The 18,902-nt window shown below is 38.1% G+C and overlaps 1 protein-coding gene and 1 pseudogene across 4 annotated transcripts in view; both read right to left on the minus strand.

Moving 5' to 3' along the window:
* The window catches only part of FERMT1 (FERM domain containing kindlin 1), a 59,203-nt gene that overhangs the window by 11,081 nt on the left and 29,220 nt on the right, over positions 1–18,902 (minus strand). For all 4 annotated transcript variants that reach the window (XM_060396894.1, XM_004014352.5, XM_042229747.1 and 1 more), the window contains 3 exons: positions 15,075–15,182; positions 14,558–14,689; positions 12,968–13,017 (listed from right to left, as the gene is read on the minus strand). In XM_060396894.1, the coding sequence (XP_060252877.1) occupies positions 12,968–13,017; positions 14,558–14,689; positions 15,075–15,182 (290 nt within the window). The remainder of the gene's footprint in view (positions 1–12,967; positions 13,018–14,557; positions 14,690–15,074; positions 15,183–18,902) is intronic.
* LOC121816273 (developmental pluripotency-associated protein 2-like) lies at positions 46–12,770 on the minus strand (annotated as a pseudogene).

The raw sequence follows: 18,902 nt of genomic DNA on the forward strand, positions 1-18,902 counted from the left end.
GATCCTTTCAAACAACATTCTCTGTATTTTTTAATAATTTTCAAATTGCTAACTCATTTCTAAAACTGGAAAATGGGAGTTTTGATATGAGATGTAGAAGTTAACACAAAATTTCAGGAGCTAGACCACTCAGTGCTACACTTTAGCTCTCCTGTATAAATGTATGACCCTGGGAGAGCTGCTGTGTCTGTTTGGGCCATGTGTACTACTTCTGTGTGATGGGAGAGTATCAGCCTCAAACTCACAGGGCTTTTGTGAGGGTAGAAAGAGGTAATTTCTGTAAAGTGTCTGGCAAACTGAAGTGCTCAACAAGTTATTATTATTATTATTGTGATGATGTGAGAAATATCCGTGAATATGGAGACATCTAAAATTTCAATTTATTTCTTGATTCTGAAAAAGCTGTCCATATGGAGAACACAAGCTTCAAGTTACAAACATAAAAATCAGATATAAAAGTAAGCAACTTTTTCTGTATTTTCCTCTTGACCCTAAAAGAAACCAACCAGAAAATTCCCAGTGAGCCATGGAAATCACCAAAATCTATAGCTAATCCATGTAGACCCTACTGTTATTAAAAAATATTTTGAGGGAAGATTTCTAACCACGGTATCTGTTTAGGCCAGAAAACTGTAATCTGGGCTAGACAAGGCTGGCAGTGCCAAAAGAAGACCTCAGCTAAGTCATTCAAACTAGAAAACGAGAGAGCAAGCTGGGGAGCAGGGAAGAGGGTACAGCTAGACAGAGAAAAGGTAGTAGGTTTCATATGTGGTTCATTGGGACAATTCCAGCTTTGGGGGTGGATCAGGGTATCTCATTTCAGAGAGCTGGGTTTCTGTATTTAAGAATGGGAGGAAGACAGGAAGCTTGGGGTTAACTGCACTCACATATGCTTCTAGGCAAGTCTTTTAACATGTCGGTAATAATCTTTTGTCTGCTAAAAATGTGCTATCCTTAACACAAAGATAAGGGAAATGTTAATTTAAAAAACCAGCGTATTACAGGAGATTGTTACATAACAATTATATAATAAAATTGAAAAACATTATATGTAGTTAATATTTCCAGGATTTAAAAAACCACTACTTGTTAAGTTTTATTATGTTGAGAGTTGTAAGATAATTTTAAGGGACATATTTGAAAGGTACCTGTCTAAGAATCAGATTTGCCAAAGTTAACAAACAATGTTTTCAAAATAAAATCTAAGGACATAGCCTACAAACAAAACATAGTGAAGTCTCAGTTTAGTCTCAGGATTCTAAATGTTTCTATTCAGAATTAAGAATGAAACTCTGTTTCTCCACTTTAATTGGACTTGAAGAGTATCAAAAGATTTTAAACTCTTTCTACTCTCTTCTTCCAGGTTGGGTCATCCTCCAACTGCTTTCACACATCCCCAAACTCTTATTCCATATTCCAGAGACTGAGGAAAGGCAGGGAAAGGAGTGGAGAAGGTGTCAGAATGGGGAATGATGTACACAAGAATGAGACAGTCCCTTGTACACTGGAAACTATATGACATTGTTAAAAGAAACTGGAGAAGATACAGATAAATGGGAAGATACTCCACATTCATGGACTGGAAGAATTAACATAATTAAAATGTTCATATTGCCTAAAGCAATCTGCAGATTCAATGCAATCCCTATCAAAATCCCAAGAATGTTTTTCACAGATATTGAGCAAAAATTTCTAAAGTTATATGGAACCACAAAAAACTCCGAATAGCCAAAGTAATCCTGATGAGGGTAGGGGACAAAGCTGGAGGTATCACATTCCCTGATTTTAAACTATATCACAAAGCCACAGTAATCAAAACAGCATGGTATAGGCAGAAAAACCCATGCACATATGGACAATTAATTTAGGTAAAGGAGCAAAGCACATACAATGGGGAAAGAATAGTCTCTTCAATAAGTGGTGTTGGAGAAACTAGACTGTTACAAGCAAAAAAATGAAATGAGATCACTATCTTATTATTGTTGTTTAGTTGCTAAGTCATGTCTGACTCTTTTGTGACTCCATGGACTGTAGCCTGTCAGTCCATGGGATTTTCCTCTGTCCATGGGATTTTCCAGGCAAGAATACTGGAGGGGGTTGTCATTTCCTTATCCAGAGGATCTTGCCAACCCAGGGATCAAACCCATGTCTCTTGCATTGGCAGATGGATTTTTTTTTTTTTACCACTGAGCCACCTGGGAAGCTTATTATCTTATACCATACACAAAAAAGCAACTCAAAATGGATTAAAGACTTGAATGTAAAACTTGAAACCATAAAACTCCTAGAAGAAGAATACATAGGCACTACACCTATGTTTGCCAGCATTGCTTAGATATTGGTCTTAGCAATGTCTTTCTAGCTAAGTCTCCTCAAGCAAGGGAAACAAAAGCAAATTTTAAAAACTGGATTTTAAGAAGATTCTGGATGGCAAAGGAAACCATAAAAATGAACAGACAAGCTACAGAATGGAAGAAGATATTTGCAAATGATATATCCAATAGAGCAAATACATATATCCAAAATATATAAAGAGCTCATATAATTCAGCAATAACAAAAAACAAACAACCCAAAGACTGAGCAGAGGAGATGAATAGACACTTTTCCAAAGACATACAGGTGACCAATAGATACATGGAAAGATGTTCAACATCACTAATTATTAGGAAAATGCAAATCAAAGCCACGAGGTTAAAATCACTTTATGCTTGTTAGACTGGCTATTATAAAAAATACTAGAAATAAAAAGTGTTGGTGAGGTTATAGAGAAAAGAGAACTCTCACACACTGTTGGTGGTAATGTAAGTTGATATAGCCACCATGGAAAACAATATGGAGATTCCTCAAAAAATTAAGATTAGAACTACTGTAAAACTCAGCAATTTCATTTCTCTGAGTATTTATCTAAAGAATATGGAAACACTAATTTGAAAAGATATATGCACCCCTATGTTCAATGTGGCATTATTTACTATAGCCAAGATATGGAAACAACCAGAGTGTTCATCAATAAATGAATAAAGAAGAGATGATATGAACATGTATATGAATATATATGTATATTTTCAATATATATATTCACAATGAAATATTAGCCACAAAATAGAATGAAATCTTGTCATTTGTCATGGACTTTGAGGGTACTACATTAAGTGCAATAAGTCATACAGAGGAAGACAAATACAGTATGATTTCATTCATGTGTGGAATATAAAAAACTAATTAAAAACAGACAAAAATAAATGAACAAACCAAAACAAACACATAGATATAGAAGTGAGAGTAGTAGTTACTAGAAGGGGAGGGTTGGGGAAAGGGGGGAACAGTGGGTTAAAGGGATAAACTATATGGTGGTGGTGGGTTGTGGTTTAGTAGCTTAAGTTGTGTCTGACTCTTGTGACCCCATAGATTGTGGCCCACCAGGTGGCTCTGTCCATGGGATTCTCTAGGAAGTATACTGGAGTGGGTTGTCATTTCCTTCTCCAAGGGATCTTCTGGATCCAGGGACTGAAGCCGTGTCTCCTGCAATGCAGGCAGATTCTTTACCATTGAGCCACCGAGGAAGCCCATGGTGATAGACGGAAGCTAAATTTTAGTGGTGAGCACACTGTAGGGTACACAGAAGTAGAAACATAATGATGTATATATGAAAATCACATAGTATTATAAGTCAGTGTTACCTCAATAAAAATAAATGAAAAAGTAATCCATAAATTTTACCTGAAGAATGACAAAGAGAAATAAAAGCAGAAAGAATGAGACAGTCTCAAATCCTCATGGAGCTTCCCTTTTAAAGAGGGAAATGTGTAAGTAAATAAATATAAAAAAATGTGGTAAGTCACACAACAAGGATATAGGAGTAGTAACAGAGGACACAGTGTTTAAACTCAGAATGAAGGATCAATAAGCATATGATGGGAAGAACAGAAAAGAAATTTCAAAAAGAAAAGTGCAGGCAACTGCATGTCCAAAATGCAGAGGTGAGTCAGAGTTGGGTACCTTGCTGGTAGAAGTTGGGTCAACACTTCCTGGACATCTCCCTTATGCTGGGTGCTGCTGGGTTGAGCCATGGAAATGGGCAGAGGGGCAGTTTCTGAAACTAAGTCATTTCCATGTCAGGGCTGATGAAGACAAGAACAGCGAGCAGGCTGGGGCCACTGGGGGCCTCTGGATTGTATGGCTAAGAAGTTGGACTTTATTTTCTAGAAAAATGGTTCTCAAACTCTGGTATTCATCAGACATGGAAGGGAACTTATTGGAGATATATAAGCCTGGACCCATTCCCAGAGAGTCCTATTCAGCAGGTTCAGTTTAGGGCACAGGTGTCTGTAATTCAGGTAAGCTTTCCTAACATGGTTTCCTAGTTTGCCCCATAATCTCCAAAGTAAATCTGGGCACAATCTATCTTTAAAATATTTTGAGTACCTACTTCCTAACATATTTACAGTTATTGAAAATTATATATGAAAAGTTCATTTTGTTTCAAGAAGGGAGGTTATACAAATCCCAGTGGAGGAACCACACTGTTGGCTGTGTTTACTAATTACAATATTCATATTTTAATGCCATCTATCTGTTTGTGAAGGGTTTTGTTGAAGCAAGGCTACTAATTTTCATATTCCTTGATGTCAATCACTCACTTATGCAAACTAATCAGGATATGTTGTAATTTAGTATTTTTAATAAGTGTGTTTCAAATACACTATCATTCAATTTGGATGCTGTTTGACACAGAAAAATTCTGTTTCCAAGTTTTAAAGGTGAGCAGATAATACTGTTTTAATAGGCAGGATCATTACCGGCAACACTGTGGCAATGGAAACATTTCCAAATAACTCTCAAAATGTTCTCTTCATAGCATTAATATCTTTCAAAATCTAGTTCCATACTCCCTCATTTTACAATCACCTTTAAAAATTTACAGATTAAGTGTATCTATTATTTTTAAAGTATCTGGAGACTCACTACCAATGGCCACTTATTATCACAGAAAAGTCATAGATTTGGAACAGTTTTTTTTTTTTTTTAAAGTATAACACTTATAGGTAATTTTGCATGTGATAACCAGTGAGCCTTAGAGCAGGACCAGAGATTTTCATGGTCACCCTCCATCTCTTTAAAAGTACTGTACAGAGTCTCATTTATAAATTGAATCAAACTGACAGTTTTTTATAGCACATTGTGTATGTCTGATTGGAACTTCTTTGCTATAGTAACTTGACTGTGAATAATTCCATGAATGAATTTTATGTATAACCTCTCAGCTATAACCTTGCTGTGGAGCCATTTATTCCAAGCAGTCTCTCCAGCAGTGGTTATACCTCACAGTTTGGGGATAAATCATTGTTTTTATTAAACATATAACTGACTATTAGGATTATATCTTGCCTGATTTATATTTAAGGGTTTGTAGCAAGTAAAATCTTAAAGAGATTGATTGGGCATAAAGTTCTGGATCGACTTATCTTCTCTTATGTGCTGTGTGCTAAGTCGCTTTAGTCATGTCTGACTCTGTGACCTCATGGACCTGGGTCAGGAAGATCCCCTGGGGGAGGGCATGGTCACCCATTCCAGTATTCTTGCCTGGAGAATCCCATGGACAGAGCAGCCATAGGGTTGCAAAGAGTCGGACATGACTGAAGTGACTGGGCAAGCACTCATGGATGACAGCCTGCCAGACTCCTCTGTCCATGGATTCCCATGCAAGAATACTGGAATGCGTGACAGTGTCCTCCTCCAGGGGACATTCCCGACCAAGGATCAAACCTGCGTCTTTTATGTCTCCTGCATTGGTAGGCTGGTTCTTTACCACTAGTGCCACCTGGAAAGCCCTTATCTTTCCTTAGTCCTTTCAAAATATCTTCCAGCCAACAAGAAATCTGCTGCCCCTATTTTTCTTTTGTAGGAAATCTATCTTTTCTCTCAGACTTTAACAACTTTCTCTTACCAGTGTTGGGCCATATCAAGATGTACATTTATATTGATTTATTTTGTTTGGATATGAGATTTCTGAATTTAAGGATTTTGTCCTCAACAATTATGAAAACTCTCAAGCATTCTTTTTTTATATATGATTTTTGCCTTATTTATAGACTTTTGCGTTTGTTTTTAGCAGCTTTATTCATAGTTGCCAAAACTTGGAAGCAACCAAGGTGGCCTTCAAGATATGAATGGATAAATTATGGTATATCCAGACAATGGAGCATTCAGTGTTAAGCCTAAAACTGCTAAAAAAAAAAAATCTATTAACTAAAATGAAACCAAATTAAATTCTATCAATACATAGCTAGAAACAGTCACTTTCAGATAAACCTCAAGTACAGAATATAGACATTCCCATCTGTACTTAAGGCATTAGGCCACACTGAGGATGGTGAGGACAGAGCATAGCCATCACTGGGATGTGAGTCACTTTAACCGTGGACTCTCCACCATTTATCCTTTCCCCCCTGATTACTAGTAAGGAGATTGAATCAGTAATCAAAAACTTCTCAACAAGCAAAACTCCAAGACCAGAAGGCTCCCGTGGTAAATTCTAACGTTTTAAAAAATTGAGGCAAAACCAGTATATAGCATTTCATTACAGATATACAGGGCTTTCCAGATGACACAGTGGTAAAGAATCCTCCTGCCAATGCAGGAGACGCAGGTTTGATCCCTGGGTCAGGAAGTTTCCCCTGGACAAGGAAATGGCAAGTCCTCCACCAGTATTCTTGCCTGGAAAATTCCATGGACAGCAAAGCTTGTCAGACTGCAGTTTATGGGGTCCCAAAGAATCAAGCTCAACTGAACAACAGCGACTGAGCACACACACACACACACACACACACACACAAACACGCACACACCACTACAGATATACAATAGTAATTCGATATTTGATGCTACAAAAATCTAGTTACCATGATTACCATAAAATTACCCCTATCACCCATTTCCCCACTTCACACTCCTTCCCCTCTCATAATCACTTATTCTGTTTTAAGACATGGCCCATTTAAAAGCAATGATGTTGATGTATCCAAACCAGGTTTCTTCCTCCTCCCCACTGCGATTAATCTTTTCATAATCTTCTTATTCCTCCGAACACATTCAGGGCATAACATGTTATCTTCCAGGCCATGAAGAGAGAGGTCATCCTCCTGGGGTGTTGGGAACCCAGGTCTGACCTGCTTGGAACTGCAGGTGAACCCAACATTCTGTGTCTGCCAAGAGTGGTCTGCCGTGGACCACAAAACACTGGATGCTTGAGGCTTGGGGCAGAAAGGACTGAGAGGTAAGAAGGGCACACACATTCACAGCCTTCGGCTGAACAGCCCCTGCAGCAATTCTTGACCATGCTGCCAGCATGGCTACCTGAGCTGAAGTTACCACATCAACCTTGTTAGCCCTTTCCTCACTCTCACTCATCTTTCTTTTCTGTATACTTCCACTCTTGGTCATCATGTTGTATTTCCTTGAACATGAGTGCATTTTGGCCTGCTGTGATGATTTAGGAATACACTGGTCTTTTTCAGGATAAGCATGTTCTTGGAGTCTCCGAGAAACTTCTATTTTCTGGCCGTCGGTACTCAACTTAAGTTGTTGGCACCAGTATCACAGTGTCCTGACTCACGTCGTTAATTGGAGGCAACGTGGTGGGCAAGGGACAAACTGATCTTCTAAAGCTAGAGCTCCAACAAGCTTCCTCAAGCTCATTTGTTCGAGGAGGAGGAACTTGATCGTTTGTATTCAGTGCCTCCTCTTTGACTTCTGAAGTTGAGGAAACACCTGGTTCCACTTGATGGTCTTCAACAATTTCCTCATTAACTGGATACAATGTAGGAATCACATTTTCTTCATCTAATTGCCCTTCAAAAAAATTCTTGTAATTTGCGTATGCTATTTCAAGGAATGCTCAGAGAAAGGCAGAGCCACAATGTTCAATCTCTGCAGTTTAATCCTCTTAACCCTAGGGTTTCTCATTTGTTGACTTTTTATTTATTTATTTGGCTGTGCATGGGCTTGAGTAGTTGTGGCTCATGGGCTTAGTTGCTCTGCAGCATGTGGAATCTTCCCAGATGAGGGATCAAAACTATGTCTCCTGCATTGGCAAGCAGATTCTTATCCACTGTACCACCAGGCAAGTCCAGGGATATCCTCTTTTGAATGCTTGCTTCTCTACCCTTTTTTCCTTCCTAAACTCCTAGTTGAACCCTCTTATTCTACCTATATCGTATTTTCCACTTTTATCTTTCTAAGTCCTCTCCTTAACTTTTTAAATTTCTGGCCATGCTGTGCGGCTTGTGAGATCTTAGTTCCTTGACCAGGGAACAAACCTGGGCCCTTGGCAGTGAAATCTGAGTCCTAAACACTGGACTGACAGGGGCTTCCCTTTAGCTGTGTTTTAAACTTGATGTTTAACACATGTATTCAATTTTCAATTTCTGTGACTATGTTTTTCTTTTCTAGAGTTTCTAGTATTAACTTTCATTAAAATGTTTACCTTTCAGTATATTTAATGATTTTTAACATACTCATATTATGGTTTCTTCAGATTGTTCTACTGCCTAATCCTCTTATTTATTGGGCCTACTGATGTTTCTTTACGGTAGTTCATGAACTCACAGGGTTAGCAATTTTTATTGGGAAGGTTTTTATTTGTTTGTTTATTTGAGGGGGTTTACTTTCTCTGTAGCTCTTTAGGTATTTCTGCAATTACATTTGCCAGGGTTTCATAGCTTCTGTGGTTTTGGACCAGTATGTTTTATTTTTCAGAATTCTTTTATCATAGAAGACATTTAAATTTAGATCTACATCTGGGTGTGGCACAGACCATGGCTCTTATTTTTCAAAGGACATCGCATTTCCCTACACAGAACTCCACGCAAAGATGAACTTCTTACTCTTCCTTCCACTGATGGGCAGTTTTTCTATTCCTGGTTAAGCAGAAAAGGCAGCTCTTACAAGTTTCTGCCTTTACGCAGCGGCTTCAGTCCTGGCTCACTGCCTCACAGGAGGCAACCCCACCTTAAATTTTATGCAGGGATTACAGTCCCAGCCCTGAGCCATGAGAATCCATGTCTATAGCCTAATCTCCCTGTGCAACTGAGGCCTCATGTGTATTGTGCGTGTGTGCTATGTCAGTTCGGTTGTGTCTGACTCTTTGTGACTCTATGAATTGTAGCCCACCAGGCTCCTCCGTCCTTGGGATTCGAATACTGGAGTGGGTAGCCATGCCCTCCTCCAGGGGACCTTCCTGACCCAGGGATTGAACCGTCTCCTGTGTCTCCTGCATTGGCAGGAGGGTTCTTTACCACTGAGTCACCTGGGAAGCCCTTCATCTGTATTAGGGAAAGGGAGGGAAAACCACTAGACCATTCAGGTGTGGTGGTGGTTTAGTTGCTAAGCCATGTCTGCCTCTTGCAACCCCATGGTCTGTAGCCCATCAGGCTCCTCTGTCCATGGGATTTTCCAGCCAAGAATACTGGAGTGGATTGCCATTTCCTTCTCCAGCATCTGCATTAGGTTGGTGCAAATGTAATTGCTGTTTTGGACTGTGAATTTTAAATCATTTTAACTAGGCTCAAACACATTTTTATTAATCAAAATAGGAACCATTACAATCAACACATTTTTGCCAACAAGAAATAAGTTTGTTTTTTCCTGTAATGTAAAAAGTCTGTGCTTCGAAATTTGATGAACTCTTGGAAAGCATTTTCTACCTCCTGCTGGTTGTGGAAGCATTTTCCCTGCAAAAAGTTGTTGAGATGCTTGAAGAACTGGTAGTCCAAGGTTGGCAAGAGGTCAGGTGAATATGACGGATGAGGTAAAACTTCATATGTAGCCCAGTTCGTTCAACTTTTGGAGCTCTGGTTGTGTGGCATGCAATGCGGTTAGGTGGGAAGGACTGGGCCCTTTCTGTTGACCAATGCCAGCTACAGGTGTTGCAGTTTTTGGTGCATCTCATTGATTTGCTGAGCTCACTTCTCAGATGTAATGATTTCACTGGGATTCAGAAAGCTGTAGTGGATCAGACTGGCAGCAGATCACCAAAGAGTGATCATGACATTTTTTTTGGTGCAAGTTTGGCTTTGAGAAGTTCTTTGGAGCGTCTTCTTGGTCCAACCACTGAGCTGGTTGTTACTGGTCATCATATAAAATCCACTTTTTTCTTGCATGTCACAATCCAATCAAGAAATGGTTAGTTGTTGTTGTATAGGATAAGAGAAGATGCTTCAAAATGATGGTTTTTTTGATTTTTGGTCAGCTCATGAGGCACCTATCTATCAATTCAAGCCTTTTCGCCTTTCCAATTTGTTTCAAATGCTAAATGATTGTAGAATGGTCGATGCCGAGTTCTTCCGCAAATTCTCATGCAGTTGTAAGAGGATCAGCTTTGATGATTGCTCTCAATTGGTTGTTGTCAACTTTGGATGGCCAGCCACTGCACTCCTCATCTTCAAGTCTCTCATCTCCTTTGCAACACTCTTGAACTGCCACTGTACGTTCATTAGCAGTTCCTGAGCCAAATGCATTATTGCAGGTTTTATGCAACATCTCTGCTGCTTTATGACCCCTTCTGAACTCAAATCAGAAAATTGCTTGAATTTGCTTTATGTCTAATATCATTTCCATAGTTTACATTTCTAAAATGAGTGTAAAATACACAACAAATAATGTCATTAGCAAAAAAAATAAAGTGAGAAATATGCATTAAAATGATATATAACATAACCACATTTAAGAATGTATTCCAATATCAAATGGCAAAGTTCAACAATACAGAACCACATTTACTTTTGCACCAACCTAATAGAACTGGTTCCCTCTTCATTCCCTACAAGCTGAGGAAGTCTCACTTGTGACTTCCCAGTCTCACTTCAAGATCAATTTTGTATAGGTAAGCAAGATTGAGATTTGCATCAGATCAGATACCACATTGCTAGGAAGAGAAGTCCATTATTTACATGTGGGTTCAATAGATGTGGTTTCAGAGAAGGCAATGGCAACCCACTCCAGTACTCTTGCCTGGAAAATCCTATGGGCGGAGGAGCCTGATAGGCTGCAGTCCATGGGGTCGCTAAGAGTCAGGCACGACTGACTTTTCACTCACTTTTCACTTTCACTCACTTTTCACTCACTTTTCACTTTCATGCATTGGAGAAGGAAATGGCAACCCACTCCAGTGTTCTTGCCTGGAGAATCCCAGGGACGAGGGAGCCTGGTGGGCTGCTGTCTATGCGGTCGCACAGAGTCAGACACGACTGAAGCGACTTAGCATTAGCAGCAGCAGGAAAGAAAAAGGAGCTTCACTGTCAACGAAAAAAATTTAAAACCAAAGGGCTAGTTCAGTGCTCTTCTGTTGAGGACAGGAGGCCCAGAGAAAAGAATGGCCTATAAGGATCACACACCCACCAACAGCAGAGGTATACCCTGCAACCTCCTTCCTCCTTTCTCTTTTCCTTTCCTGTGTCATTAGCTCCACTCTCCCCCGTCCCTTCCTCCTATATTTATTTCTTCCAGAAACAATATTATATATTACATTCAATGCATTGAGAACTTTGGTAGACAAAGTGTCCACTGGCCAAATATGAGGATAACTTTGTGAGTTTTAGCATAAAAGTCACTTTAAAGTGATATGGATGTGGGGCTTACTTCTAGAATATCATCTCCTTTTTAGGATTTATCATTTTATAGGAAGAATACTGTCATCATTTGGTCTGTGAAGAGCTCAGTTTGCTCTATACGGAAGCTATGGCAATCAGATTTCTCTCAAGAACAATTAATAATTTATAAAGAGATTTGTGGATTCCAATTGTTATTATTTTTTTCTGTAATTTTGACTGTAATGATACATGGTTACAACTATTTATGCCACAGAAGTTAAATGAATGACCCTATTGTTTGGACCATCTGCTAAGATCACATTAAAAAAGAACCCTGAAGAAACCCAGTGACAAATACTGTTACCTTTGGACTCTTATTTCTCATTTATATCTGATTCATTGCTCATTCTTTCCAAGTTTTTCTTTGAATCGTGGTAACAAAAGCAACCGGTGTTTCTTTTCAAGCCAACTAAGTGAAGTGTCAGTTTGTCAGGAAAAGTCAACAAACCATAAAGTAACAGATAGAACTTCAAACGAACCTTACTCCTTTCATCCTAACCCACCTTGGCACCATCACAAATGTGGCAGACCTTCATGAAGAAAGTAAAACACTTCTGTTCCTTTTAACAGTTTCAGAGTGATCTGAGGTGACTGGGGGGTTTATCAGAAATACCTTAACAGGTGAAGGTAGATAAACTAAGGTGTGTGTATGTGTGTGTTAGTCACTCAGTCATGTCTGACTCTGCGACCTCATGGATTGTAGCCCATCAGACTCCTCTGTCCATGGAATTCTCCAGGCAAGAATACTGGAATGGGTAGTCACCCCCTTCTCCAGGGGATTTTCCTGACCCAGGGATTGAACCCACATCTCCTGCATTGCAGGCAGATTCTTTACTCTCTGAGCCACCAGGGAAGCCAACTCTCTGTAAGTCTGGGATCAAAGCTCTAGAGGCAATCATAAAAGAGCCTTCAAATGGTATGAGAGCCCTGAGAAGGTGGACCATAAAAGTCTGGCATATGTGTTCACGATCACCAATACTGACCATATTTATACTAGCATTTCATGAGCCAGGAACCATGTTTAATGCTTCATATGCATCATTTAATTTAATATTCCCAACATACCCAAGAGGAGGTATATCCCCACTTCATAGATCAGGAAACTGAGGCTCAGAGACATGATGACAATGCCTGAGATCATCCCACTGTTGTGCGCTATGGAGCTAGGACTCCATCCATTATCTGTCTGATGCCAAAGCTTGTTCTCTTACCTTTGAACCATGAACCTGCCTAATGGATGTTCAGTTTAAACTCCTACATTCTTTACCTGCAAGATTTTGCTATGAGTAACTTCTTTCCTCTTCAAGGGTGACTTACCTAAATAATCTGAGATTATCTGCAAGTTTAGGGATATCAGTAATGTCCTCCTGAGGAAAAGCAGATAACATTTGACAAGCAGTAATTAGACAGGTGGTGCTGGTACTCTATCCCACACTGTAGCCACCTGCCACGTGGAACTATTTACATAAGAATTAATTAAAATTAAATAAAATAAAAAACTCACTTCCTCAGTTATACTAGCTACATTTCCAGTAGTTACCTCAAGGGTAGGGTGGGAGAGGGCTGGGCCTGAGATTAGGCACATGTGGGGATCCTGAGGGTAACTGGTGAAGTTCTGTTTCTTGATTTGGGTGGTAACTTGGCTGATAATTTAATACTGATTTGTTAAGCTATACATTTTTGCATTTTTTCACTTTCTGTGTCATATATTACACAAATGAAAAAAGATTAAAAAAAAACTGACCATACACTTTCATTCAAGTTAAAAATCTGAGTTAGAAACTACTTTTATGCTCAAACAAAATATTTCATAATTTTTACATCAGAGTGTATAAGAGTAGCTATATCTAGTTTACTGATATATAGAATCCTACTGATTCTCAGAAAGAATCTGGTTCAAAGTTCATTCTATGGTATAGATTGGTGCCTGTTTTCAAACTGAAAAGACTATTTGGCATCACATAAAAATATTGAGGGCGTTGAGAGGGAATTTTCCAATTGTTCTAAGAAGGATGACTTTTCCACTGTAAGTATTTAGTAGAGGAAGTAAACAAAACAGAAATCCAGTTTCGTGGGGCCCAGATCTCATAAATGTGGTTCAGCGCCTGGATTTCTTCAGAATCTGAGAATTTCATTTATATAAGGTAGTTGCTTTTGCATTATACCAATTCCCTATTTTAAGGAATTTAATTATAAGAGAACACACATTAAATACAATATAATGTCTCATTACATCTATTACTATTTATACCAAATTACAATGAATCTACCTCTCTGATTCAATGTGATTAAACTAATGATTGAAGAAGTTAAACAAAAGGGTGGCTCCCAACAAATGAATCAAACAAGGCAGGGCACTGCAATTATAAAGCTGACAATTCAGCCACATTTGCTGGATAAGAAGCAGGAGCATTATTACTTTATGTTTTACTGGAGAGTTTTTCTTTATTTCCTAAAGTCAAAAGGGTTCAGGAACTTTTTACAGTGTACAGTCTTGCCCAAAGAAATGCATGACTAGGTCAACAGATCACATGGTTTTGTATCTGTGAAGCATCCTCTCTACTTTCACAGCTACCTCATTCTTCTAGACTTCAGTTAAAGGGCCAATATCATGTTCCACTCTAGTGAAATGGAGACCAGAGCGGTCTTTCCCTCATACCAAGCTAGCTTATCTTTAAGCAGAAATACAATACAAAAGAATTGTCATCGGGAGTGATAAAAATACCTTACAGTTACTTACAGAGCTGATCTGAGAAAAGCTAGTCAAGTTTAAGTTTGTCCGAGGAAGAGAGTATTTTCCTTTCTTCAAAATCAGACAAAATATTCCCTTATTTATAATAAAAAAGCACATTTATATTTGTCAATCAGAGCAAAGCCACAATTCTGAGTTATCAGAAACATTCATACCAAAGTGTTGTCTGCTTTTCCACCTTCCAGGGTCACTTCCAAATTAGAAAGTGCTGCTTCTACTTCGTCAACCTCAGACTCATTTGTAAAATCCTGCATTTCAGTGGACAACGACAGTTTGCTAATGTGATACTACAACAGAAACAGAGTGTTTAGGATTACTAGATACACAAATGAAGACAGAAAATACTGAACATCTCCTGGAAGGAGATCTCCCAGGTATGCAGGGAAACTGACATTTTAATGTAAATTATTTTGAGATTTATGGTTAGTTATGTTCCAACTCAGTTCTTCTCCATCACTGGTTGACCTTATAGTGTGGGAGCAATGAGGATAGCAAGACTGTTGCCTTATAAGATGTATGCATAGGTTGGTTATGAGGAATATTTTAAACTTAAATTTACTACACTGATTTTCAACTCCTTTTCTAAGAAAAAATCAGTAGAAAGAAAATGAAACTTTAAGGAGCAAAATTTTCTTTGTTTCCTTCCAGAGGAAGGTACCAACGTTCCCATACCTGTAGTGCTGCAAAGATCAACATTTCTTCCTCTGTGCAGTCAATTTCTTCTAAGAGAATGGCCCACCTGGCTTGTTCATAGAGTTGGTTTATTCGGACAGCATCATACTAGAGAGAAGAACAGGCATGTGCACATGTGTGTGTGATGGGACATATTTACATCCCATGATACAAAAGTTCTAGAATAAATGAGGTCAATTCTTATTAATCAAATGCAATACATTTTAGTTCAGGTAACTGAAAGAAACCCCTCTATCTTTCCACTACTGCAGTTCATTTTACTTCTGAATTAAGAATTTTCTTTCTCAAAATATTTCCCAGAGCTTCTTCAAGAGGCCAAACCGACCCATCTTAGTTAGACTCCATTATTTTCCCTTTCTTATCATACTTCTGTTGGTGGGAAACACAGCTAATGGAATGGTTTATGTGTTAAGCAAAATAAGGAGAAGGGGTCCCCAGGCTGATCTGTAGACTCTGTGTAATTCTAAGCAGAATCTTAACCCCCCACCCTCTGTGTTTCAGTGGACAAGGACACAGGTTTTTAGTGGAACTTCATGCAAGCTGTTCAAGTTGGGCTGGAAAAGACAATGTTCAAATATCTCCAAGAACAATTTGAAAAACAGCAATGTTGGGAAGGTACTTTTCCTCTCGGTTATTGAAACATACAATAAAGTGGCAGCAACTAAAACTGTGTGTTATTGCTGTGGCAATGGACAAAATGTCAATAAAGCAATATCTAGCAACAGACCTAATGAAGGTATGTAATTTAATATAAAATAAAATGGCATTTTATAAGCAAGAGAAGCTTTCTTTCAACACTATAATAGTGTTAAAAATGCCTAGCCATTTGGAAGACAAGATAGAAAATCACAAAGCCTTACACATCCAAAATATACAGATAGATTAAAGAATCCAAGCATGCAAAACCACAATGTGATACCATCTCACATCCACTAGGATCAATCTAACCTAAAAGACAGATAATAACAAATGTTGCTAAGAATATGGAGAAATTGGAATTCTTATGCATTGCTTGTGGGAATGTAAAATGGTGCAGCCTCCATAAGATACAGTTTGGCAGTTCATCAAAAAGTTGAACATAGAGTAAGATCCAGCAATTCCACTCATAAGTATATACTGAAAAAGAATGAAAACAGGGACTTGAATGGATACTTGTACTGCAGTGTTCACAGTAGCATTATTCACAATAGCCCCAAAGTAGAAACAACCAAAATATCTATCAATTGATGAATGAATAACAAAAAGAAGTATATACATACAAGAAGTATTATTCAGCCTTAAGAAGGACAGGAATTCTGATACAAGCTATAAGATATATGCATCTTGAAGACATTACGCTCAGTGAAAACAGACAGACACAGAAAGACAACTATTGTATGACTCCACTTATATGATGAACTGCTGAGAATAGACAAATTCATACAGATAGGAAGTAGAATAGAGTTTACTAGCTGCTGGAGGAAGGGAAAAATGGGGAGTTTTGTTTAATGTGTATAGAATTTCTGTACAGGATGATGAAACAGTTCTGGGAATAGTGGTGATAGTTGCACTACACTGTGACTATACTTCTTGACACTGAACTGTAGACCTAAAAATGATTAAAATGGCAAATGCTATATTTTGTTTATTTTAGCACAATTAAAAAAAGTCAAAGGAAAAAAACCCCAGATGTGTACATGAATGGTCACAGCAGCATTAGTCATAATAACCAAAAAATAGAAATAATTCAGATGTCCATGAAAAAAAATGTGGCATAACATATAATGGAATATTATTTGGCAATAAAAAGAAATACAATACTGATACATGCTACAATACAGATGGACCCTGAAAATATGCTAAAGGAAAGAAACTGTCACAAAGTACCATGTATTTTGTATACTGTATAATTCCATTTACATGAAATGTCCAGAACAGGCCAATCCACAGAGGTAGAAAGTAGACTGATGGTTGTTAAGGACTGGGAGAATTGAAGGGAAATGGGAAGAGACTCCTAATGGGTGATAAGGTTTTTTGATGGGATGATGAAAATGCTCTGAAATTACATAGTAGTAGTGGTTGCACAACTCTGAATATACTAAAAACCACTGACTTGTACATTTTAAATGAGTGGAAGGTTGGTATGTGAAATGCATGGTATATGATTTTATATCTAAAGGCATGTGGTATATGATTTTATATCTAAAGGCATATTATATTTAAAAATCTAAAGATAACAATCAAAACTATTAGAAGGAAACACAACAGAAAACTTTGTTATCTTTCAGAGAGGAAGCCCTTTCTAAGCAAGACAGGAAGCCTTTAGGTTATGATGCATAAGGCTGACTTTACAATCATTTTAAAATCATTTAAACATTTTTAATGGTGAAAAATACCCTAGAGAAGATTATATGTTAAGACAAGATATAGATTGAAAGAAAATATTTACAATAAATAAGTGCTCCTATAAATCAATATGAAAAATATAAAGAATTCAATAAAAAATGGGGCAAATATATATAAACAGGCAATTCACAGATGAAACTAAAATGGCCACATAAACATTGGAAAATATGCTTGACCTCACTAATAATCAGAGAATTAAAACTAAAACCAGATGACATAATTTCTATTTTCCAATCAGATTTATCTAGGTTGTAAGTACTGATAATGTGTGGTGTTGGTGAGGATGTAGTGTAAACTGGCACATACACATATGTCAGTAGGAAGCACTCTGGCAGGATCTTTGAATGTCTTTTTGCCCTTTCATGAGCATGTCCATGGTTACTATTCTAAAGAGATACAAAGCATTCATCAAAGATAAGCAATCCACAGGTCCTGATAAACTATGTGAAGTTGCTCAGTTGTGTTCGACTCTTTGTGACCCCGTGGACTGTAGCCTACCAGGCTTTTCTGTCCATAGGATTCTCCAGGCAAGGATACTGGAGTGGGTTACCATTTCCTTCTCCAGGGGATCTTCCCGACCCAGGGATTGAACCCAGGTCTCCCACATTGGAGGCAGACACTTTAACCTCTGAGCCACCAGGCTTTAGCCTTTTCCTTGATTATTTTGTAGTAGTTAAAAAAAGTGAGTCAGACACATATAGGCTGACATGAAAATATGGCTGATATAAAGTAAAAAGAAGCAAGCTGCAAAGCAAATACACGTTTATAAATGTATGTGAAAAAATCTGCAAGGATGGTTAATCATTAAGCTGTTAACCATGGCTACCTCTTGAGAGAAAGATCATGGTAAAGGATTACTTTCCATTTTTACTGTAACTACTTCCTTTTTATGTTTGATTTTTAAAAATTCCTTTAAAAATTACATATGAAATTTACCATCTTAACCATTTTTAAGTATACACAGTGGCATTAAGTACACTCGCATTGACCACCATCTGACTCCAGAACTTGTTTCATCTTGCAAAACTGGAATTCTGTTCCAATTAAACAGTAACTCCTTTGTTTGATTTTCTTTTTTCCTTTCATATTGAGTTTATACTGTATCCTTTAAAAAAGATAAAAATGTTGAAGAAAACATGGTGGAGAAATAGAAAGACATTCAGAGTATGTAAACAGGTTTATCGATGGTTGGTTAGCATGAGTCCACTTTTCCTTTTGCATTAACTTTATGCGCGTGGGACTGTGACCTGCCCGCAGGCTTCCTCCTTCTCATTGCTTTTAAAACTGCTTGGAAAGGAGGGCAAATGCAGATCCAAGTGTGTGGTTTTCAGGAGGCTGGAATAATAACAGTCTTAAGGAAGTCTGTCCTTGTTTTTTTAACTTTGCCAGGTGTCATGGAAACCTTCAGGCGTTTGCCCCAGA

Source organism: Ovis aries, chromosome 13, assembly GCF_016772045.2.
Source record: "Ovis aries strain OAR_USU_Benz2616 breed Rambouillet chromosome 13, ARS-UI_Ramb_v3.0, whole genome shotgun sequence".
Taxonomy (NCBI): Eukaryota; Metazoa; Chordata; class Mammalia; order Artiodactyla; family Bovidae; genus Ovis; species Ovis aries.